At 48.7% G+C, this 24680-nt stretch overlaps 1 protein-coding gene across 1 annotated transcript in view; it reads right to left on the reverse strand.

The window, feature by feature from the left end:
* LOC111144041 (store-operated calcium entry regulator STIMATE) overlaps positions 1 to 17758 on the reverse strand; it is a 56239-nt gene extending 38481 nt beyond the window's left edge. The window contains exon 1 of the mRNA XM_022498116.1: positions 17599 to 17758. Within this exon, the coding sequence (XP_022353824.1) occupies positions 17599 to 17758 (160 nt within the window). The remainder of the gene's footprint in view (positions 1 to 17598) is intronic.
* Positions 17759 to 24680: the final 6922 nt, after the last annotated feature.

Here is a 24680-nt window from a genome sequence, read left to right on the forward strand (position 1 = left end):
TCAAAGGGAGGTCTGCCTCCATCCCTCATCTTGAGGGCACCAGACACCACAGCTATAGGTACTGAGGGAAAGCCATCTGCGCTGCTGGGTTTCAGAGAGGGGCCTGCTGTGGGTGCTGTTCTGGGACTGACTCACAACTGTGTTGCCCTTGGTTCTAGCCTTCTTAGAAGTCTAGAATGAACATAAATCAGTCTCAGAAAATCACAATATGCTGACCCTGCTATTTACCATTTCAAACAGGCCTGCCTATGCCAGCTCTTGATGAGAAAGGTCAGACACAACTCATGAGGCCCTGGGAGAGAAGGAGGCGTAGGGCCCTACCAGTCCTCAGACCCGGTGACGCAGCAACAGTGCCAGCAAACACGCTTCCTTCGGGCTTGCTGTCCGCCAAGCTACCCGCAGGAGACTTAGGTAATAAGCTTCTTACCACACCTAATGCCACGCAAGAGAAGCCAGAGGCTGTACCACTCACGTGGGCCGTTAAGTACAGAACCCAAAGAAACCAGAGCACTCTGTTGGGAAACGATCCCAAACAATCCAACACAAGAATCAGGACAGAGGTGACCATGCCAGCATATATGCCATGGGCAAGGGAAGACAGGTGGCCGGGGAGAGGCGGATGCTTCGGGCAGTGAACAAAAAGACTCTGTACAAAGACCCTACAGGGGACGCCTGGGTGGCTCAGTTGGTTAAGTGACTGCTTCAGCTCAAGTCATGATCCTGGAGTCCCGGGATCAAGTCCCACATCGGGCTACCTGCTCGGCGGAGTGTCTGCTTCTCCCGCTGACCTTTCTCCACTCATGCTCTCTCTCTCTCTCTCTCAAATAAATAAATAAATAAAATCTTAAAAAAAAAAAAAAAGACCCTACAGAACAAAGCTATATATTAAATACAGGCCAAAAGTTCAGCACTTCTTCCCTCTTAGCATTGACATATGAGCTCCTTGGGCTGCTGGTATCTTTGAAAGAGGAGTACAAAGGAAGATCCGTCAAGTGCATCCTTATAAAAATCATACTAAGAAGATCAAACACAGGTAAAAAGTCATGAACAAGTAGAATGAGTAGGCCCCATTTCAATTATCAGTCCCCATTTTCCTCCCACACGTAACTCAAAGGCTCATTACACAAATTAGTTTGAAATTTATCTTGTTCAACAATCTAGTGCAGACTGTAGAAACTCTGATTTCCTACCCATTAAAATACACGTGGTGAGCAACGAGGTTGGCTGGGCGAACAGAACATGATGGGCTGCTCCTCCGAGGCCCAGAAGACTAAAGCAGCAGCCAACTCTCATCTTGGAGGAGATGTTTACTGACAACCACCTTCGGGGGCTTGGCCCACTCACCAAGGTGAAGTCCGTCCAGTCAACAAGCTCTCGCTTGTCATAGAAATACCTGAATCGACCCTCTTTGGCCACCCAGCATATAAACCAGGAGTCATGACTTACTGGTTCAAGTATAGATCATAGACTCTTGGTGAGCAGCGATCAAGTCTCAACTTCTCCCATTTTCATCTTCACCATGTTAGTCATGGACCACTGTGTAACAGACGGCTCCGCAACTCAGTGGCCTAAAGCACGGACATTTATTCTCAGTTTAGCTGGGTGGTTTTGGCTCGTGGTCTCTTGTAAGGCTGCAAACTTACAAACCACGGGAAGCCTTGACTGAGGTCGGAAGAGCCACTTCTGAGAAGGTGCACACACACGGCTACTGGCTGGACTCCTCAGCTCCTTGTGGTGAACGTGGGTCCTTCCAAAGGACTCCTTGAATGTCCTCAAGTCATGGCCACCGGCTTTTCCCAGAGCAAGTGATCCCAGAGGGAGCGCACCCAAGACAAAAGGTTCAGTTTGGTTTTTTTTTTAAGATTTTATTTATTTAACAGATCACAAGTAGGCAGAGAGACAGGCAGAGAGAGAGGGGGAAGCAGGCTCCCTGATGAGCAGAGAACCCGATGTGGGGCTCGATCCCAGGACCCTGAGACCATGACCTGAGCCGAAGGCAGAGGCTTTAACTCACTGAACCACCCAGGAGCCCCAAAAGGTGCAGTTTTTAGCTAACTTAGTCTCCAAAACAACACACTATTGCACTTCTGCCATATACTGTGCGTCACATGGACTAACCCTGATGCGATGCGGGAGAGGATGACGCAGAGTGCGACTAGCAGGAGTGGGGATCACTGGGGTCTGTCATGGAGGCTGGCTGTCCTGTGCCCTTCTATGTTCACAAGGCATTTTTACTGAATGTGGAACAGATGACCCTTTCGGGGGGGGGGGGGGGGGGGACTGAGCTGTTCCTTTGCTTTTTAATTCTGTCTCAACCAATGCGGCCATGCTCTCTGCGGACCCGGCTGGCTACCACGCTCCAAGGCAGGAAAAGTGAACAAGGCACTAGCAGTAGTCACCAATGTTTCTGTCCAACCCTACAGAAACTTCCCCAATTTTACTTCAATAAGCAAAAAAATGTTTTCAGCTAAATTCAGTTTCTCACTCACCCAAACAAGGGGGTCATTCTATCAGTGCAACGACGTCTGCTGACAAAGGGAGCATGGACCCAAATGATGCCATCCACGGAGGGTACCAGGAGGGGCTGAGGGCCTGGTGCTGGCAGCCTGCTTCGGCAGGGCAGGGCAGATGGTCCCGACGACAGAAAGGAGGCCCTGGGATCACGTGACCCCTCCCCCCAGCCCAAACGCACGGCCTCTTGGAGCCCAAAGTCACGCTACTGTGCTGGGGCTCATTAGCGTGGTGAAAGGAATTTTTTAAAGTCAGGAAAGCAACTCAATTTCTCCTCAGCTCATGTAATTCCTACCATCAGACATAACCCCTGAGATGATAACTCAAGTGGACAAAATCTGGTTTAAAAAAAAAAAGGGTGGGGGCTCAGGAGCTGAGTTGGTAAGGCAGTATGTAAGGACTGGAGCCACTTGCTTTGGGTAAGGAAGGATCAAAATGCCTTCAATCCACTTTTTTTTCCTGCCTTCATTTATAAAAGCTATTCCCCGCCCCACCTCATATGCAGAATCCTGGGTTAAAAGGTTTTACTTTGCACTTAAAAGATGTTGTTCCTGGGGCGCCTGCCTTCGGCTCAGGTCATGATCCCGGGGTCCTGGGATTGAGCCCCACATCGGGCTCTCTGCTCCGCGGGGAGCCTGCTTCCTCCTCTCTCTCTCTCTGCCTGCCTCTCTGCCTACTTGTGATCTCTGTCAAATAAATAAATAAAATCTTTAAAAAAAAAAAAAAGATGATGTTCCCTTGTCTTCTAGCTTAATCTGACGAAAAGTCTCTATCAGTCCTTATGTTTATTTCTCTGTATGTAGTGTCTTTTTTCCCTTCTAATGCTTTCACAATTTTCTTTCTATCACTGTTTTTCAGCAATTTGATTATGATGTGGCTTAGTGTCATTTTCTCTGTGTCCGTCTGCTTGGGGTTTATGAAGCTTCTTGGATCTGTGTGTTTATACTTTTCATCAGCTTTGGAAAATGTCCAGCCATTAGGTATCTTTTTCTTTTTTTTTTTTTAAGATTTTATTTATTTATGACAGAGAGATCACAAGTACGCAGAGAGGCAGGCAGGGGGGTGGGAAGCAGGCTCCCTGCAGAGCAGAGAGCCCAATGCGGGGCTCCCATCCCAGAACTCTGAGATCACGACCCGAGCCAAAGGCAGAGGCTTAACCCACTGAGGCACCCAGGCACCCCCAGCCATTAGTTTTCAAATATTTTTTTCTGCCCTTTATTCTGCCTCTTCCAGAAATCCAATTACACATAGGATGTCTGATGCTTTCCCATGGGTCACTGGAGCTGCTTGTTATTTGTCTTTCTTCTGTGTTTCATTCTTAGTTCATTTATACTGACTCACTTTTCTCCTGACTATAGGTCATAATTTTCTGCTTCTCCACCTGTAATTTTTGACTGGAGGCCATACATTATGACTGCTACACTGTGAAGCAACAGGATTTTGCTGTTTTCCTTTAATGAGGACTGAAGTTTGCCGGGGTGAGCACTTACGTCTGTGAAGCAGTTTGACCATTCTGAGGCTTTCCCCCCATCTCTTTTAAGTCAATTCTTAAGTATAATTTACATACCAAAATGCACCCATGTTAGACACAGTTCAAGAGTTTCGAGAAATGTGTACGCTGATGTGACCCTCACTACCACCAATATACTAGTTTCCATCACCCCCCAAATTACCTCCTGTTCCTTTGCAGCTGGCCTCACACCCACCACTGCAAGGCAACTGGCTTTCCTCACTATAAATCCCGTTTCTAGAATTTCATATAACTGGAGCTGCACAGTAAGAATATACTTGAGCTGGATTCTTCTACCCAGCGTGCTCACCCATGGTGTGGCATGTGTCACTAGCTCATTCCTTTTTGTGGCCGACATGTATTCCCTTGTTCAGAGATGTACTACAATCTGTTTATCCATTCACGTGTTGATGAAAATTTGGATTGTTTCCAGTTTGGGGCAATTATGAATAAAGTTGCTATGAATATTAATGTACAAGTCCTTTTATAGCCCTGTTTTCTTTTCTCTTGAGTAAATGTCTAGGGGTGACATTGCTGGGTTGGATGGCAGGTCTAATTTTCTTTTCTTTTCTTTTAAGGTTTCATTTTTAAGGGTGCCTGGTGACTCAGCTGAGTGTCTGCCTTCAGCTCAGGTCATGATCCCAGGGTCTTGGGATTGAGCCCAGCATTAGGTTCTCTGCTCAGCGGGATGCCTGCTTCTACCTCTGCTCCTCCTTGCCCTCCCGCTTGTGTGCTCTCTAGCAAATAAATTACACACACACACACACACACACACACACACACACAAATAAATAAATAAATCTTTAAAAAAAAAAAAGATTTCATTTTTAAGTAATCTCTTTGAGCCCCAGCGTGGGGCTCAAACGTACAACCCTGAGATCAAGTGTCGCCTGCCCCACCAACTGAGCCAGCCAGGTGCCCCACGTGTCATTTTCTTTTTAAGAAACTTTCGGTTCTCCAAAATGGTTGCATCATTTTACATTTCTGCTGTTAATATATAAGAGTTTCGAAGTTCATACTCTCTTTAACTTTTGGTATTGACAGTCTTTTTGATCGTAGCATCCTGTGGGTACACGGCGGAATCGCTGTTTAACATGCATGTCCCTGATCACTAGTGATACTGAACAGCTTCTCCTGTGCTCACTGGCTAACTCTGTGTCTTCTTTAGAGAAACGTCTATTCTGATCCTTTCCTATCATTAAATCACGTTGAATTTCAACTGAGTTGTGAGAATTCTCTACCTATTCTGGATGCAACTCCTTGTCACATTCTTTCCCAATCTGTGGCTTACATTTTCCTTTTCCTTACAGTATGTTTTGAAGGTCAGAAATCCTTAATTTAGATGTAGGCCTAACTTCACCCCCCAAAATTTTATTTATTTATTTGGGGGGTAGTAGGGAAGCATGAGCAGGGGGAGGGGCAGAGGGAGAAGCAGGCTCCCCGCAGAGCAGAGAGCCTAAATGCGGAGCTCGATCCCAGGACCCTGGGATCATGACCTGAGCCGAAGGCTGGGGCTTTAACCCACTGAGCCACCCAGGCGCCCCTCTTTTCTTTTATTTTTCAAGCTTTTCGTGTCCTAAGAAACCTCTGCCTATCCCAAGGTCACAAAGACTGTCTCCTATTACAGTTTCCACTTCCACATCCAGATCCGCGCTGTAGCTCTGCTGTTTCTGCGTACGGTATCAGGCTTGTTCTCAAGTTGTGCGCTCCTCTAGCCCGGGTAGGCAGCCAAGTTTGAGAGCAGCTTTCTCAGAGGAGGAGGATCTTCAGAGGTGTCTACCAAACACCCCTGGTGTTCAACAGGTTCTCACATCTAACTGCACAGAACACTAGAAGCAGTTCAGCTCCCAGCTTCCCAGCAGCTGTCCTTGGCTTTGCCCCGAGGTTCCCCCCACGCATGCACAGACTCATATGCAGAAAGAGACTTGAGACGGCTAAGCAAATGTCTAGGGCTCTTCGTCCAGGTAGCTCCTTTTTCTCCATATTGTCCCTGGAAATTCTGACTGCCTTGGCTTCCTCAACTCTGTCTCCTCAACTTGGCCAGGCCGCTGGGCTCTGCGTGGGCTCCTCCTCACCGCTCTGAGATCTGGAAACTGCCTCCAGCAGAACGTTTCAGAGGAGACCACAGGGCCTACCTTATCATTTTCGGTCCCTCAAGGATCATTATTCTGAGCCACCTGTCGCCCAATGTCTACGAACAGTTGTTTCGTATGTTTTCTGGTTGCTTCTAGAAGAGGAGCAAGTTCTATATCACTGACTCCTTCACTGGAAAAAGTCTCTTCACCCACTTTTGTAGAGGCTCAAAGGCCACATTTAGCCACTCGGGACAGACTGCTCTGACTTCAACAAGTCCTGGACTCCAATCTCAAAAGGAAAAGCCTTTGGCTTTTTCCTGGTGCACCTGCCAGGCCTACGAAAGTGTTGCAATGATGCTCTGAGTGAAACACCAAGCAGGTGAGAGACAGTGTAACCCGATGGCATTGAAGCAGTCCATGTCAGGAGGCTACAGGAAGTCCACCGAGGTTAGAGAAGCAGCGTCCCTATGTCACGAACTACACGTGAACCCTGCGCACAGCAGGCAGGTGGAGCAGTGGGGAGCCCCGGCACTGAATCCAGTATTCCATTTAGAGGCTGCCACAACCCGAGACACTTCACTTAACCTCTCAGTGCCTCAGTTTCCCCAGATATACAACAGGATAAGAGGAGTACCCGCTTCGGGTGGCTAATGTGAGAAATAAATGAGTTAACGTTTATAAGGTGCTTACAGGGCTTGACACATAATAGGCACTACACAGTGTGACCCAGTATTGTTGCCAAATCAAACGGGCCAAGGCCTCTTCAGCCAAAATCCCTCAGAGCCTGTGGCTCTGACCTCCCAGCCAGGGGAGGCTTTACAAGAAGACTGAAAACAGAACCTACATTTACACGTTCTCAACATATGCCCTCACAATTTAGTAATTACAAAGGGAAAGATGTTAACTTCACAGTGGAAAGACCTGGGGGAACCACCTGACTGCAGTCATCAAGAGAACTCTGCCAGTACTGGGAAAAACCCATGTCAGGTGCCGTGGGGTCCCACGCACTGAGGAGGTCACATGTAACCCGAATGGAATCATGAAGAATCATCAGACAAACCCCATCGGGGACATTCTACAAAACCACTAGCCTGTACTCTTCAAAAGTGTCAAGGCCAAGAAGGACAAAGAAAGGCTGAGGAACTATCCCAAGACCAGCCTCCAGGTGGGGAACACCCAGCACTGCACAGGCACCAGCTTGGCCCCTAAGCCAGATCAGGCCAAGGGAGAGGCAGAGGTCATACCTGTGCAATACAGACTGTCCGCCCTGCAACATAACCATATGGGGAAGTTTCCTGGAAGCAGAGGAGGATGTGGCTAGGTGGGGAGGAAGGAGAAAAACATTCAGGGGCAAGAGAGATGTGGGTAAGGGGAAGAGGCAGGAATGGGTTCGGCAGGTGCAGGGGCCAGGAGAAGAGTAGCCTTGGGGCACATGGCCACATCCAGTGTCCCAGAACATAGCTGTTCTTGGTCCAGGCTACAAGGCAGACCATGGGGGCTGTGCTGTCTACAGCACAGAAAGAGCTGGGAAAAGGAGGGCAGGTTCCAGAGCCTGGCTGTCCTGCAAGATGCCAGGACACCATCTTAGTTCAAGGCAAAGAAGGACTCCTGGTAGCTATGGCCACTGTGAGAGAGGACAGAGGAGCTCCTTGGTAAGGTCCCATGGTTCCCGGTATGAACACCTTCAGAGAGCAACCCGCCCATCACATCCTCTCCTCACCCTCGTGCCTCACTCACGTCAGTGCAGACCGAAATCCAGCCGAAGCCATGTCCACGCTGGCCCAACCTGAAAACCTCCACTTTGTGGGGGAACAAGTTCACTTTAAGACAGCTGCCACCGCGCACATCATCCCATCCACAGTAGTGGCCCTTGAACTATGGTGGTCCATAGTAAGACCACAGTGTGTTTGTTGGCTGTTTCCCCGAAGACGTTTTTACCTATCTGGGGTATTAGTAAGTTATTTACCTTAACACGTTGAAAAAGACAAATCCATACATAATCTGCTGAGTGGTGGAGAGGCAACCCAATATTCTTCTTAATTCTCCTTTCATAAAGCAATTTTTTTTTTTTTTTTTTTGCCAGCAATTGATCAGATTTCTGACAGAGAAATCTGGGGATAGAATTACAAACCAGGGTTCTTGACAGAGAAAACCTATTCATGCAGACCTCCTCCACTGTGTCAGCAGGACCCCAGCAACCGCCCCTCGTCAACAGCCTCTCCTTCCCAGACTTCTGGACCCCAGTTCCCTGCAGGGCTCAGAGAGGGTGGGAGCAGTGGCGGTGAAAACAGCAGACCCACAATCTTCCAGTCTGCTGCGTTGGAACAACCTGCCAATGTTTCGGGCCCAAATCCCCACCCAAATAGAAAACTTGCTCTCACCCTCTGTCGCCGCCTCGGCCAAGATGCTGACAGGGCCCTCGGGTGTGGGCAAGAGAGGTGGTGTGCCCTGCTCCTGCAGGATGGAGTCACCGGCTTGTGAAACTGGGGCGATGCCAGCACATCACCTCTCTACATCATTTTCCATGTTATTAAGTGAAAATATCTTCTAAAAAAACGGTAAAGTGGGGCGTGCCTGGGTGGCTCAGTCGGTTAAGCGGCTGCCTTCAGCTTAGGTCATGATCCCAGGGCCCTGAGATTGAGTCCCATGTCGGGCTCCCTGCTCAGCAGAGAGCCTGCTTCTCTCTCACCCACCCACTCTGCCTACTTGTGCTCTCTCTTTCTCTGTCAAATAAATAAATAAAATCTTAAAAAAAAAAAAAAAAAAGAAAGAAAGCAGAAAAGCCCATAAGGAACCCTGATGAGCTTAAGTGGTTAGAGCCTGGGTAGCTCAGTCAGTGAAGCCTCTGCCTTCAGCTTAGGTCATGATCCCAGAGTTCTGGGCTTGAGCCCCATGTCCGGTTCCTTGCTCAGCAGGGAGTCTGTGTCTCCCTCTCCACCTACTCCTTCTCTCTCTGCTCTCTCTGCTCTTGCTCTCTCTCAAATAAATAAAACCACACAAAATTTTTTTAAACATTTAAAAAAAGAGAGGCTAGAGGAGCCCAGGGACTAGAACAAAAGCAGGGGGGAGGGGGGAGAAAAGCATTCTGAGAAAGGTGAACATATAAAAAATATAAGGTTGGTTCTGCTTCTGTCCCAAACTACTGGGCATACAACTTGGTCCATGAAAGAGAAAACTAAAGACAAACTATGAAAGCTCTTGACACCTACCACTGACTGGGGATAGGAAAAGCCATAGATACTCAACACCAAGTCTTTCAAAGATATTTTAGAGTCAACAACACAATAACAGCTGAGTTCCCTGGCCAGCATAGTGACTCTATCTCTCCTACCCCTGGGTGCCACCCCATGCCACCCCCCCAAGCACACCCCATTTAAGACACAGCCTCACACAAAGCAGCTCGAGCGGAGCCTGACGGTGGCACAACACGCCCTTTAGGATGAAGAGGACCCTTTAACTCAAAGGAAACGTGGGAGGACCTGTCATTTGCTAAGACGGGATTGCAGTAACTCAAGTTAGAACTCTTGTCATCACAGTCACAAAGGTGATGTCAAGGGTTGACCATCCATCCTGCTGGGGTAGGTACAGGATTTCCAGAATGTGCTCATACCTGGCCTTCTCCTAAGAACCGTTCTTCAGCAGAGCCCCAGCCCACCAAAGCCTGGGACCATGCTTACAGACCAGGCCTCGCCCGCCCTGGCCGCTGTCCAGAACCCAGGCCAGAGTCCTGCCTCCTCCACACCTGGGTGCAGCGAGAGCCAGTTCACGGGCACGAGCTGCTCCCTCTACGAGCTAGTGGCGATGCCTCTGGAGCTGGATGGCGGGTTCCTCGGGGGGCACCATGAGATCTAAAAAGGACCTGATAAAGCTGCTTCAAAGGAAATGTTAGCAGAGAAACAGTCCAAAAGGAGCACCAGGTAAAGGCAGAAGCTAACTTGCCACCCAATAATTGAACCCACCCCCCTTTATAAGCGCCAAGCTGTAGGACAAGGGGCCCGCAACTGAACGGGAAGGCTGTCTTGAAGCCTCTTCCTGGAGCCTCTGTCTCATACTCTCCAGGCCCCCAGACAACCGCCCTGCTCATGACCTCCTGAGAGAGCCCCTGGCTCTCACCACTCCCTGTGGCCTCTTGACATTGCCGCCCCCACCCACCCCCCTGCTGTGCTGGAGGAAGGCTCCCCATGGACGCTTCCCCGGCCGCAGGCAATCCACCGCCACCTGCGTACTGTCCGGGCAGCCCACTCCAGCCAAGAGCCCCTGGAGGCTGAGATGCAGGTCTCAGAGGTCCCCCGTCAAGGCAGCAGCCAGGCCCTTCACAAGCCCTGCCAGGGCGCCGCTCTCATCCTTCAGGGGCACGTACTGACCGAATCTGCTCTCTAGGGCTCCCCTGAGAGTGCGCTGCGTCACCCCCACACTGAATAAATGCAGTTCTCAACAGAGACAACTCTGCCCCCGCCCCAGGACACCCTGGGCAGTGTCTGGAGACATTTTTATCTGTCTCACTCAGCCTGGGGGTGGGGTACGTCTGGCACCCAGTGGGGAGAGGCCAGGGACACGGTTGAAAATGCACAGGACAGCCCCCGCAGCAAAGAATTATCTGGCCCCAATGCCAACAGCACCAAGTTGGAAAAGCTGGGGTTAGACGGAACACTTCTCGGTAGTGGAGGAGTCTGAGAGGCTCCCAGACCACCACTACGCATCCGTGAGGAAAAGGATAACTTCAGGTTTCTCCCCAACGCAAGGCTGTTAGCCACACTCCTGCAGCACCAGGGAAACTGTGAAAAGCAGCAGGTAACCTGAGAGCACTGAGAGCCGTGCAGAGCCTCCTCACTGGCTACGGAACCGACTCAGCTATACTCCCTCCCTGGTGCTCCAGAAGACTCAGTCCCCAGCTGGGATGGCCGTCCTCAAGCAGCCGGGGAGAACCCGCACAAAGGCCCAGGCTGGGAGAGCACACCTCAGGTAGCGCTCAGATGTGCACAAAATGACTCATAAGTCATTTCAAATGTCTACTTTCGTGCTATCAAGAGCCATAAAACTGAAGTTCCACATTAACACTTTGGACATAAAAAAGAATTATTAAGAAAGAAAATCGGAGTTGTTTGAATGGGAAAAAAATGAGGTGAAGCAGCGAGGGCTTAGGGTCCTCAGAGAGTGCACCTGTGTGGAAAGGGGCCCAAGGAGGGCAGGCAGGGGTAGGGGAAGTGGTTAGGAGGGTCTGGAGTCTGCTGGGCCTGGCTTCCATTTCAGCTCTACACCTACTAACCAGGCCCATGTTCGCTGTCCTGGTTCTCTCCAGGGTACCTGGGAAGTACGTCAAGCGCCAGGCACAGGAGCCAGCACGATGGGGACTGGGTACAGAGCAAGCTTCCGGAAGGACACAGGTTCTAGGGGCCAGCACCACGCCCTGACATCTCCGGGGGCAGAGAAGGCCGGGGCCTGGGACGCAGGTCAAACACCTGTAACCAGCCTGCCCTCAATGGCCAGGCGACACTCTGTAGGTGCAAACAGGTCAGGGTGAGGTGAAGGAAGGAGAGCACTACCTCTACTAAAAGCCACCTGCTCTGGGTACACGCTGATGTGGAATTCACCAGGATTGCGCTGGTTGTGCTCAAGTTTTCTACTATTATGCAGTCCACGAAAGGAGGGCGAAAGGCAAAGATGTTAAAAGGTACAGATGTTGTGCAAACAAGATAGCAAGGGAAATGTTTAACCTAATTCAGAAAACAAGTTACTCAAGCTCTTCATGGGACTCTCAATGCGAATACTATAACAATGAGGATAACGTCACCCCCCTCTGTGTTAGGCCCCTGCTGAGGGCCTGACTCGTGCCAGATACTGATCCCAGCTTCCTTACATTCTCCCTAATCCCCACAGTCCCTGGAAAATTATTATTTCCATCCTTCTGGGGAGCAAACAGAATAGTCGGGAAATACAGGTAGGCTGCTCAAGGGCACAGGGAGGCAGAAGCAGAAATGGAAGCCAGGTCCGATTGGTTCCAGAGCCAGGGAGCCTGCTATTTTTAACCACCTGTAAAATTCCTTCAAAGAGACTTCATCTTCATGCAAATATTATACTAATTGCAAAGGATTTTAAACAGATCATTAAAGCAGTGGAGGCTGGATAGGCCCCTATAGGGCAACGCTTGACAAAGAATGCATTTCATTAAATTATTCTACAACCCAGACTGTCCTCTAATTCAGACAACTCCCTCTGGCCTGATTTTATTCCAAATTAATTAAGTTTTACTATAAATAGAGATCACCATTATGGATACATGCTACCAGATAAATCAGTGTTTAGAAACCCTGAAAACTCTCTAAAAATAAAGATTCCTAACCAGCTGCCACGGCTAATATTGGCCGTCCTCCCTTCCCCTGTGGGCACAATACCAGCCTGGGACAGAAGAAGGGATGTTTTTCCTCAGCCTTGGCTGGCACTCCGGAGGGAGCAAAGGAAACTGGTATTTACTGAGTGTTGGGTGCCAGGCCCAGAGACAGGTGCCTTCTCTCCTTAGCTCCAGCTCCAGGGTGGCCACCACTGTGTCCCACTGTTCTGTCAGGTGACCACTGAGTGAAAAGTTACTGGGGAATAGGATATTCCCATGATCTCAAGGGATAAGCCCCCCAGAAATGATTTATTCACTGCAAAGGGGAAAGCGTACCTTTACAAGGGAGAGATCCAGAGACCTTCACCCTTCCACCAGGTAATGACCTTACTGTTACTGATAGCAGGGCAGCCTGAGGTCACCTGCAGCCTGGTATGCTGTACTAGGAAGCACACAGCACTGCCTACAGAGTGTTCCTGCTGTAAGAAAGGTTACCTGAATCTAAAACCTTTCCCAGACTGAACTCAGGGAACACAGGGGTCTGTGAAACAGCTCACACACCACCACAAGGAAATACCCAGACAAGTCCAGAACACAAGACGCGGCACCTGACAACGGACCAGTGCGCTTCAGAACAGCAATGTCATTAAAAAAAAAAAAAAGGAAAAAGTGTGTGTGAGTGAACGTAGGGGGAGGTTGTTCTACAGTAAAAATGACTTCAAAACACAACTAACACGACATGTGGCCCTTGACCGCTCACGGTTTTTAAAGACCCCAGCTCTGAGAGACATGGGGCATGTGGGCAAGTGTGACTGTGGGCTAGCTGTCAGGTGACCTCGTGGAGGTATACATGTTCTTAGGCAGGATCACAAGGCTGTGATTATGCAGAAGACTATACCCCTTCTCAGGAGACTTGACTGGAAGGTCTTAAGGGTGAAGTGGGATCCTGGCTACAAAGTATCTTCAAATGGTTTGGCAAAAAAAAAAAAAAAAAAAAAAGGTATAAAGAGATAAATGTGGCAAAACATGAGCAATTCCTGAATCTAGGTGGAGGGCTGATATTGTATTATCACTGTATTCTTTCTCTTCTTTCCTGGATGCTTGACATTTTGTGAGGGAAAGACTGGGATAGGGTAGGGAGAGGGGACCCCAGGAAGGGTGGTCCCCGCAGGTCTGTGTGTACTGAAGACACAGGGAGGCCGGTTCACCGTGTGAGAAGAAGAGCGACTCTCGTGTGAGACTGAGATTTCAAAGCTGGGCAGACTGGTATGTGATATACCTCTAGGTCTCAGGAAAACTCTCATTTCTCAGTTTTTGTGAAACACCGACATGCTCTCCCAGCCGGCTAATCCCCACATCTGTAACACGAAAACAGGCAGGTAGGTCTATCCAAGCTCTCAAACAGCTTGTGTTAAAAACCGATTCTGTCTATACTGCAGCCCAGAACTCTGTGCAGGGTGAAGGAGGCTGGTGTTTGCTGTGCACCACATGTCCTGAGAGTCAACACTCCCAAATGCCAACACACACACTGCCTGACACCGACCTTTGGCTGACAGGTGGGCCACCGCCCTGCAGCGGAACAGGGTGCTGAGCTCTGGGTGTGCTGTGACTCCGGCCTGAGCGACTTCATCATGTCACAGACTAGAGATAAAGCCACCAAAACCAGATGGACTGTTCAGCAGGCGGGTCATGACAAGGTCCCTCATTAAAAGCGTTTCTTTCTCCTCAGACACCAATGCTTTGCGCTGACGTCCCAGAGAACCTGGAGGACCCAGACTGGGAAGTCCCTTTGTAACAAGCTTGCCTCCAAGTGGGTTCAGCTTTCCTCACAGGTGGAGCCTCTAGGAAGCTCACCGCTTAGGGAGGTGAGACACGCTGCCACGTCTTAGCTGATACTACGACACGCCCGCGGACGCAGGCTGGGGGGGTCTGTGTGTTCACGCAGCTTGAAGAAAGGCTGCATACGTCACCTGGCGTTCTTAACTCTCGGCCGTCTCGGCTGAGACCAACTGAAAACCCCCACACAGAGCAAGCACCAGCATGAGAAATCCTCATGAGAATCAAAATGCTCGCTCTCTCTCTCTCACACACACACAAGTATACATATGTGAAGTCTTCCTCCAGGACAAAACCCTCTAGGGAAAAAACACAACCACCTGTAAATGGAGAAAGAAGTGATTTTTCTGCGCAGAAAAAAAAAAACCATAAAGACACCAGTCTGAGGATTCACTGAATTCAGGGATGTGAAGTGATGAAAAATGCCTCAGCCTGTCTGGCAGGGAAAGGGGTGCAGCCAATGGAACAGAACTGGTCTGACAGGAAAATGGAACGGTACCTGCCCGCAGGACAGGGGAACTGTCAGAGGAGAGAGCCAACGAGCCCATGGCTGAGGTGGGGGAGGGGGGCACGAACACACCCAGGAGGGAACAGACTGTGACCCCAAAGAGGTTAACTTAAATTGCTCAGGAGAGATGACTGCTATTTAAAATACGGTCGATGGGGGCACCTGGGTGGCTCAGTTGGCTGAACATCTGCCTTTGGCTCAGGTTGTGGTTCCAGGGTCCTGGGATCGAGTCCGGCATCTGGCTCCCTGCTCAGCAGGGAGCCAGCTTCTCTCTCTCCCTCTGCCCGCCGCTCTGCTTACTTGTGCTCACTCGCTCTCTCTCTCACTGTCAAATAAATAAATGGAATCTTAAAAAAAAAAAAAACAACAACAACATATGCTCAGCGAAGAAAACAGTGGAACTGATGAAGGATGGGGTGGTCTCATCTTAACACACCAAGACGTCCCTCAAGAGTAGCAAGCGGGACACCTGTCACGGGAGCCTGGCCTCTTGCCAGCAGCTGTGCCTGACTGGGGAACCGACGCTGTGTCTGGGAAGACAAAGCCGGGGCAAACCAAACTGCTCACACGTGCACTTCCTAGAAAGTACCTCCCCCCTTCCCTTGTCCCCAGCAAAGTCACTGCAAATGTGATGCAGCCCCTGAGAGATTCCTTCCTCACCCCTGCAGTGCCAAAGGGGAAAGCCCCACCATTCTCAGAACAGAACCGACAAGTTGAAGAGATCAGCAAGGGCAGACAGGGTTCTCACCCTTCCACCCCTTCTCCCTGTCACTGGCCTCATCACTGTCCCAGGAACCGACGCCCTCTGCCACAGGCACCCTCCACGTCTAGGCTTACACTGAGCAAAAGGCCGCTCAGTAGTCTGGTCTCTGCATACAGAAAGCACCCACCGCAGTGGGGTTTGCACACGTGCTCACGCTGAAGATTAAGCAAAGTGAGTTATGTCCCTGAAGACTCCAGGGCCAGCGCCATCACTCTGAACATGGGCAACCTGGGACACTTCTCAGCAGCGAGCAACTCTGCTTCGTCATAACCACATTTCCCTCCCTGAACCATGAGTTCAAAGCCTCAGGAGTAAATGGGGCCATGAGCAGCAATCAAATCCATTGACATAACCAGAGCCAGGCTAGGAAATCAGAAGTTAGGGAACAGAATGCAAAGTAAGCCTGTAGTTCCTTCAGAGAGAAAGGAAGGCCAGCTGGGGGGGGGGGGGCGGAGGGGGGGGGGGGGGGGAGGGGAGACCCACACACAGTGTCTTGGAAACACACATACGGTTTATGCCCCCAAGTCAGCAGCTGATTTTGGCTAAGTCGTCACAAATTATTACTGTGGGAACAAGTGGGTATTTGTTCAGCTGCGAAAATAGCAAAGCAAGTAGAGACTAAAAAGGAAAGAAAGAGCGGCAAACATGAACAGTCGGGCACTTGGGGTAAGGTTTACCAAGGCCAGGCAACCAGAAGAAGTGTCCTCCAAGAACAGCCTCTTCGGGGTTACCTGCATGAAGCCTGGGAGAATTCGCTCAAGCAAGCTCCGTGTTAGGACAAGCAAAGCTGTAACTCCAGCAACTCCACCCTAGAAGACAAACGCACACAGCTGCAGGATCTGTCCCCAGTGCCAAGAAGCATACTTTCTGCAGAAACTTCCACTCTGCCCATGTGAGCACAGTGGGGAAGTTCTGAGATCCCGTCATTCTGGAATTAATGCCTCTGTACAGATCGTTGTAACCCTTCCTTCCTCCAGGATGCAATCACAGGGGCGCTCCTAGGCCCACAGCCAACTGAAGCCTCCTATTACTGTAATCAAGGGAAGGATGTGCACCAAGAAAACAACACAACCCCAAAATGCACGGCGCACCTGACAACTATGGTGGAACTTCCAGTTTTCAAGAGGGGCCATCTGGGGCTTTCTTTTCCATCAGGAAACTCTCAAGAAAGGGCCCCCAGGGACTTAGCACAGGGATTCTGTGACCTCCCAGACCCTCTGAGCAGCATCCTTCACTAAGCCACTAGGTTGCCCGAGCCTCGTGGAAAGGAAGGAAACTTTAAATACGAGTAATAGAGTGGGTTGGGCAGGGGAATAGCCAGGGGAGGCTTGAGATGCAACTTAATTAGGAAAGCTTGGGCCAGAGATGGAACAGGTGGACCTGTTCAAAAGTAAAGAGGGGAAAGAGGAGCAGTGGGGAAGAAGGCAGTCTGGGCGGGTCCTGCTCCAACCAAAACAGAAAATAAAGCTGGGGGAAAGGTGGGGGAAGCGAGGCAGGAGGAAGTAGTACTGGGAAGGCAATGCATGGCCTTACAATCCAGGTATTGCAAAGGAGCGAGATTTAAAAGCCAAGGGGAGTCAGCAAATCTTTGCGGAGTGAAGGAGCAGGAAAAAGCCCAGCATTAGACTGGGGATTTAAGGATGCGGGTTCAAAGGGCGAAGGAGAGACTAGGAAGGCTCTGTGAGGGGGCACAAAGGATTATACCAGCTGGGGGTTCATGACGCCCGGCTGGAAAGTGGAGTAGCCTTAATTCGCGATAACAAGGTAGCGGGAGGGCGAGTTTTAGGCAGTTACATCGGAAGAGAGGCGTGTGCCGGCTGTAGGAGAGAACGAGTGACCCCTGACTAAGGGCTGTCTCGAGAAGGCGAGGGACTCAGGACCCTAGATCGGGGGAGGGAGCTCCCGCTAGTCCGGGAATGCCCAGCCTGCGCTCGCGGACAGAAGGCACCCGAGCCAAAGGGCCCGGGGCCCCAGGCCTTAACTCTTCTGGCAGGAGGGTCTCCAAGGCGGGGCTGGGCCTGCGGTGGTCCCACAGGGCCTCAGGAGTGGCAGGGGTCCCGGACTCACGCATCAATGTGCTGAAGGCCACGACGCCGAGCAGCCCCTGCAGGAAGATGCCGAAACTGTGCATGAGCGCGCCGCTCTCGCAGCGGCCCGCCCCGGACGCGACGGTGGAGGGCGGCCCGCCCGGGAGCCCGCGGCTCGCGTTCCCGGCGGGGCCCTGCATGGCGGGCCTGGCGGAGGGGCGCGGGGCGCCGCGGCCAGCCCGCCCGCCCGCCCGGCCTCGCTGCCTGCGGGGGCCGCGCCGCCGAGCTCCGGGCCGGGAGTCCAAGCCGGGAGCCGGTACCTCCGCCCCGCGGCCCACTCGCCGCCGCGCGTAACCCGACGTCTGAGACCGCAGCGCCTGATTGGCTCGGCCGGGCGTGGGGGCCGGCCTCGGCCTCTCCGGCTCTCCCCTCCCCACCATGGGCGGGGCTCCGGCCGGGCGTGGGGGCGGGGCCCTGCGTCCAGGCCGCAGGTAGAGAGGGGCAGGTGAGCGCCGCTGCTCGAATGCTCGTGAGCCCGAGGCACCCCCTTCTCCTCCTCCACCCTCCCCTCACCGAGCTCCACTTAGGAAAGGCAGGAGCCCGGGACCATCTGCGACTAAATTCTTTTCCTTTCCAAGATGAAGCCCTCACACCCTGCAGAATTTATTAAAAATACTCCTGGATTCCACCCTCAGATTCCGATTCAGTAGTTCGGAGACAGAGCGGAATCATCTGCATTTTCAGTCAGCAGCCTGGATTATCCTGAAGGAGGCGGTGAGGAAAATAAACCGAGACTCTGCACACAGGCATATTCCTTCCCATCCAGACGTTTGGCGTCCTTCTACTTTCCTTGTTAGTACGAATATTGTGGCCAAAAGCTTATCTTCGTCAATCAGGCCCGAGTTGACTTTTTTTCTTCCCTAAACGTTATGTAAATGGTCATTTTAATCCAATCGCTGTCGTTTAGAAATATACAAGGTTTATACTGAAAACATGTCAATATATCCCCGTCTTGTTAATTTTGAACATGCTTCATAAAGCCAAATTGTTGGTAATCGGCAGAATCTCTAAGGACCCCCTCCCTCCACACATACCTGTTTACTCCCACCCTTGACCCTTTGGAACCAGCTCTCCCCCTCTACCGGGGCCTCTAGTCCCTATTGTCTCATGGAACTTCCCAAACCCCTCTGGCTTTTCTCCAGTCACCTCTTGCTGGTGCTCTCCAGTCCCTAGCCTTCCTGCTGCATCCACTTAATGACTGTATACACATGGTATTCACTCCAGTAGACACTGGGCTACATTTGTAGGACAAGAAAAACTGTATTTAGGGAAATTTTCCCTAAAAGATAGCCACCACGGAATTCCAATGGGCTAAACGCTTACAAAAGCTTTCTGGGTTAACAGGAATTAACCGGATTATCCAGAGAACAAAAATGCTATTGGCTCCTTAGAGCCAATTCTCTAGCCCTTCTCTTAGGATGCACTTCACAGCTCCTGTGTCTTTAATGGCATTCCAGCTGCATGTACCACTATTCCCTTTCCCTGCGAATGAACTGCTACTCATGCTTGAGGCCAGTCTAACCTCCCTCTCCCCATCTGGCTTCCACTTGACCTGGTGTCTACTGCTCCGTTAGAACTTCTCCAATTGCTCCAATAGACGGCGGTACACGTCTCTCTCACACACCTGAGTGTGAGTACTGGTTTTTATTCACCCTTGAATCCAACATAGTGCCTGGCACAGAGAACATGGCAACACTTTTTAAATTAAACTGAATTTTAATTTATAAAATTTAAAACTCTCCACAAGTATTGACCATGGGAAAATACAGAAAATCAGGTTAAGAAAATAAATAGGCCAGGGAAAATTGTGTTACCGTCTTTAAGTCTAAGAAGGTCTCTTATGGGGATACTCAACAGTTACAGTCCATGTTCAGAGGGAACCAAATGAGAGGACGAGTACTTAATGCAGGAGAGACTGTGGGCTGGTATAAGAAGACTGTTAATTGATTGAAGATACAGGCAGCTTAAGGAAAGTTGCACACAGAGCTGAAGAATGAAGTTTTTGACAGAGCACTGCTCTGCACACCCAGATGTGGAGGGATCCTTAAGGCCCATTGCTGCTGTACCAAGGCAAATGTAGACAAAGGAGAAGCATTCTTCCAAGATCAGGGGCAGATTCTCAAAGCCAGGAGCAAAGGTGCTATGGGGAAATTCTGCTCCTCCTACCTTTCCTGAACTACAGTTAAAAAGTGCCCAAATCTAGAGGATAAAGATCGGACAGCAGGAGAGGGGGGAGAATTCTGGAAATGTACATTTTACTGAAGTAGAAAGAACTTTCTTCTCCTTTCAGAGATGATTCTGAGGCCCCACTGGAACGAGTTTTGAAGGATTTACTCTGGCCAAGATGTCTTCTTTGCTGTCAAATGAAGTTAAACATAGCTTAAGACGTGTTTTAATTCTTACAACCACTTAAAACTGTTATAATATACCACAAGTTCTTATACACTCTTATTTACAAAGAAAAAAAAAACCCACGCAGAATATTCATCCAAAATAGTTATTTTTTAATCCCTTGAAGTTATACCCATCAAAATGGATGGGAGTTATTTTATAGGTATTCTTGTGCATATTTCTCCTTAATTATACTCTACCCTCAAAGCATAACTTTTAAAATTAAGAGAAAAACAGCAAGCAGGAAGGATACAATGTAATATGCATTTCATTTTGTTCCAAACAAGCAGCTTAAAAAAAAAAAAAAAAAAAAAAGGCTAGCATAAACAAAGTGCATCAGTTCCAACAAGTTAGTATCAGAAACAGGCCCAAGGACAGTGCTGGAACCAGCCAGAAGTCCCACCCTAGCAGGCCTCTGATTGTCTTTAGAGAATATTTAACCAAAAAAAAAAAAAAAAAAAGGGAAAATAAATGAAAGCGTAAAAATCTCAAAAGAAGCATTCAAACTGCACTTCCCTAGAGCCTTCTTACAAAAGGAGATAAGGAACTGTCCAGTTTTAGCTTTGTCTAAACTTTGTACAGGACCTTCAATCATCTGCTTTGTGATTTGATTTGCCCCCAAAGCCTACCTTCATCCTTCCAGCACTATTTGCCCACCTCCATTCTGCCAAGCTAGGCATGCAGTTAGGTAGACTAAACCGTGTAGAAACCCCTCAGGAACAAGTTTCCACACATCCTGAGACTAGTCACCCCCACTGGCAATGGCGGCATCATCTCACTAGGCGATATCATCCTTTGTCCCCAAATAGCTCAGGGTCCACACTTGACTGCTGGTGTTGAGGACTTGTCCACCAAAGCTGTAGATTCTCTTTTACAACCGTGCCTTGTGAGAGGCCATAGCACCAGGACAAACCCAAATGGTGTGGTAAGTCAGAGAAGACATAAGGGGAGGGAGTTTTAGGCCTATTTCTCCATTACCCCCTGCTGGTTTTGTGGGTTCTTGTGAAAAATCTAAGCGTTCTGAAAACACCAGAAGCAAGAAAATCTCCAGGGCATTTACCGCCCACTACCTTCATATCTTCACTCTGCAGGCTACCCTCAGAAGCAAGGCTACCTCCGTGGTCTGGGACAAGTACGGGGAAACCCCAAGTAAGAAGGCTTAGAACCAGATCTGTGGCCTGGGCTTTGAGTTTAGAACTCTTCTGCAAAAACTCCAAGTCCATAGGTGGCTTACTTAGATAGATTTAAATTTTCAAAGTACGTACTTCACACACAAGGGGTGAGGGTCATCAAAATTCACTAATAGAACATGGTAAAGTAAATCAAGTCATGGAAGAATTACAATTGCATGAAAGGGACTGACTTCTTTTTGGATTTGCAGGAGACTTTGTTCTACAGGGTTTCTGAGAAAGCATCATGACCATGACATGCGCTTATTTACAGTGGACCCAGGACCAAAGACATTCAAATTTTAAAAAGGGGGGTCCCTGGTTCCCACCAAGATTTATACTTCACTTGTTAGTGATGTCTTTTCCTTCATCTTCCTAAGGCCAAATGATAACATAGAACTCTTTTAAACTTACACACACACACACACACACCCCAACCCTAGTATACAGGACCAGTATTCAAACCTAGTACATGTTTCCACTGTTGAGACTCAGCTCCTAACATCTCTTTCAGAGCTTCTGTGAGCATCAATCAAACCAGTGAACGGGGTCTTCAATACAAGTCTTTGGTGATAGGCACCAAGTAAATATAAGTATCTGTGAGTTTTCCCAAAGTTCCCATCTAGATAATTCTTAACAACTGTTAACAATTTCCTGATGTTCTGTGTGTCCCCCAGAAATACTTTTTGGCTTGGGAGAGGTGAACGATTCTGAGTTCTGCCCTAGCTAAGTCCTCCTAAAGCTTTTAATCTGTATTTAGGTACCACATTAGTAACAGGATTATTAAAAGAGAGTGAGTAAAATATATTCAAGTCCTCAGGAAACTTTGGTCCAAGGCCCCCTCTCTTGCATGAGAATAACTTTACTTCCAGGAGAAGAGGCATAGAAAGGCCAAGCTCTGAGCTGGTTTTCCATGTCTGACTCTATCGTAATTCAAGAAATATTTACCAAGAAGCCCATCTCTTCCAGGAGTTGCTAAGTATCTTTCCCTGACCTCATGTATCCACAACATAGATGCTGGGAGCCACTTACATCACCAAAGAAAGGCAGACACAGGTAAAGCCCCAGTAATATATCCCCTGCATTAGACACCTTAACTCTCCTTCAACTGAGAAGGATGAGGGCAGTTTACAAAGGAAAATAGCATAGTTCCCAGAAGCCCACAAAATACAGTCAAAATGTCACAGCAAATCTTCATGTACAATAAAAGGTTTCCCTAACACACACATAGGCTAATAGCGGCCGGTCAACTTCAAGGTCCAGGAGGCTTACACAGTCCATTCACCTGTCTCCAAGTTTGTCAATACAGGATAAAAAAATGGATCATGGAAAACTCTGTGACCTCAGGCAGCTGTGGGGCCAGCTGCAATTCAGATAAATGCAGCCCCTCACAATGTAAATCTTTAAATTTAAGAGGGTATCAACCTTTAAGAAACAAAGTTCATGTACCCATGTGTAATATACAAGCATTTTACCCCAACATGGTGAGTCATTATCAGGTTTAAAATCTGTTTCAGAATCAGAGTAATCAGACTGACACCGTCATCCAGCCATGTCCCAGCAGCTTTATGAGGGAAATGGAGTCTAAATTGTGTACTTAAAAAAAAAAATGCCCTGTGCCAAATTCTCAATTACCTTCCCTTATTTAATATCTGGGAGTTGGGGGGGGTATGTAATTCTTTAATGCAGTTGCCTGAGAAACTGCATCTCACCATGAGAATGCAAGAAATATTAAGGGAAAACCAACTTAAGAGTTGGCTTCTCTCTAGGAGAAAGCTGAGCTTGGATAATCATGGTACAGACAGAGGAGCCGGCTGAGCCCTGACTATATCCAGATTAGAGACTACTCAGGGCCATGAGTTTCACCTTTCCAGGGCTACGCCCCCTTTAACTATGGTTTTGGAGAAGGCAAAAGAGAGACTACCTAACGTATTCACTATTGCATTTGGTTAACTCCCCCTCACAGGAAGTAAAACTCATTTCCCTACATAAAACAAACACTGATCTTCTCCAAGGAACTCCCTTTGCCTAGTGCCTTAACTGCTGAGCTCTGCGGAACTTTAATTATGTAAGTTATGCACCCTCTGCCCCAAGACCATGTACTTAACACTAACTGTTCCCAAGCATCTTCTATGTGCTCCTCTTCCACAGGCATAGCCTTACATTTGAAAAAACTGGGTCTCTAAGTTCAAACATACTGACTTTTACTTAAAAGAAGCTTCTTTCCGGGTCTATCTGGTGGTAACCTAAGCACAGAACTGATGCTTTAACATGTGGTTTGGCTGAAGGGCCTGTGTTAAGGTGGTTCGTGAGTCATCTAAGGAGGAGAGAGTGCAGACTACAGACTGTCTGCCAAGGTCCGTCCACTGGTGGGAGCAGGAGAGGGGAGGAAAAGGGAAAAATCAACAATCAGTTTAAATTTGAAATAATAATACCTTATATTTGTATAGCTGTTTAGAATTCACCAAGTTTGTAGTTTTAAAAAACATTTTCAAATCTTGACGATGAGTGATTAAGTTAAAAATCTGCAGGTAACTAGGATAATTAAAAAACAAACAAACAAAACACTCAGCAACACAAACCATTTAAAGGAGGCAATCTATGTGTGCATCTTTCCTCATTCCTCCCGGCTGGAACAGCATGGCTACTGTCCTATAGTAGCTCGAAGTACAATCCCAAGTGAAAATTTGCCTGTAGTTTAATGTTAGCTTGAACTGGGCCAAAACAAACACCTAAAAGAAAACCAAGTTGTTGGGCTGTTGAGTGGGAATCCTCAGGCTGTAGATTACATTCAATTTAAAGGTTTCACTAAGAGGATATGTAAATGTGACTAGGCAAAGAGGTTTCCAGAATCCTTAACCACCTCTCAATCTTTATGCAGCCACTGAGGACATGAGGACACACAGTTACAGAAATTCCATGCTCTGCATCGCCCCAAAATATTTTCTCTGTTGTGCTTCTTCACTCTCTGCCTGGAGACACCAAAAAAGAAAGGGAAATGGGCTTTCCACTGGGTCCAAGAAACACCTACTGATTTGCACCCAAAGTGAGGACTCTCAAAATGAAACAGACAACCGTGGAGGAAAGTAGACATAAAACAAGAGCCACTGAAGTCTGTCTGCAGACTGACGGGGAGACACCAACTAAACAGAAATAACCACAATTTTTGAGAGACCACCTCACAGGGAGCACCACACTGGGCCCAGATGGGAAACAATGACAGCGTGGGTCTCGGATCAGGCCAGGAACTCATGTAAGTGCTCACATGGTATTTTTAAGAAAGCAAACAGTATTGGGTTTGTTGTTTTTTTTCCCCCCTCCAGCTTCTGTCATAGTTTTAGTGTTCATGTAGCTTAAAAATGGCATCATACAAAAAACCTTATACATGGCTGTAAGCTCAATCATCAACAGAGGTAGTAAACAAAGGAACTCCTAAGAATAGATTTTAAAATGGATCAAAGTGTGAATGTACATTCAAAACCCTAGAGCCACGTAAGCATCC

The sequence above is a fragment of the Enhydra lutris genome, unplaced genomic scaffold, assembly GCF_002288905.1.
Source record: "Enhydra lutris kenyoni isolate GAN:26980312 unplaced genomic scaffold, ASM228890v2 scaffoldscaffold10, whole genome shotgun sequence".
Classification (NCBI taxonomy): domain Eukaryota; kingdom Metazoa; phylum Chordata; class Mammalia; order Carnivora; family Mustelidae; genus Enhydra; species Enhydra lutris.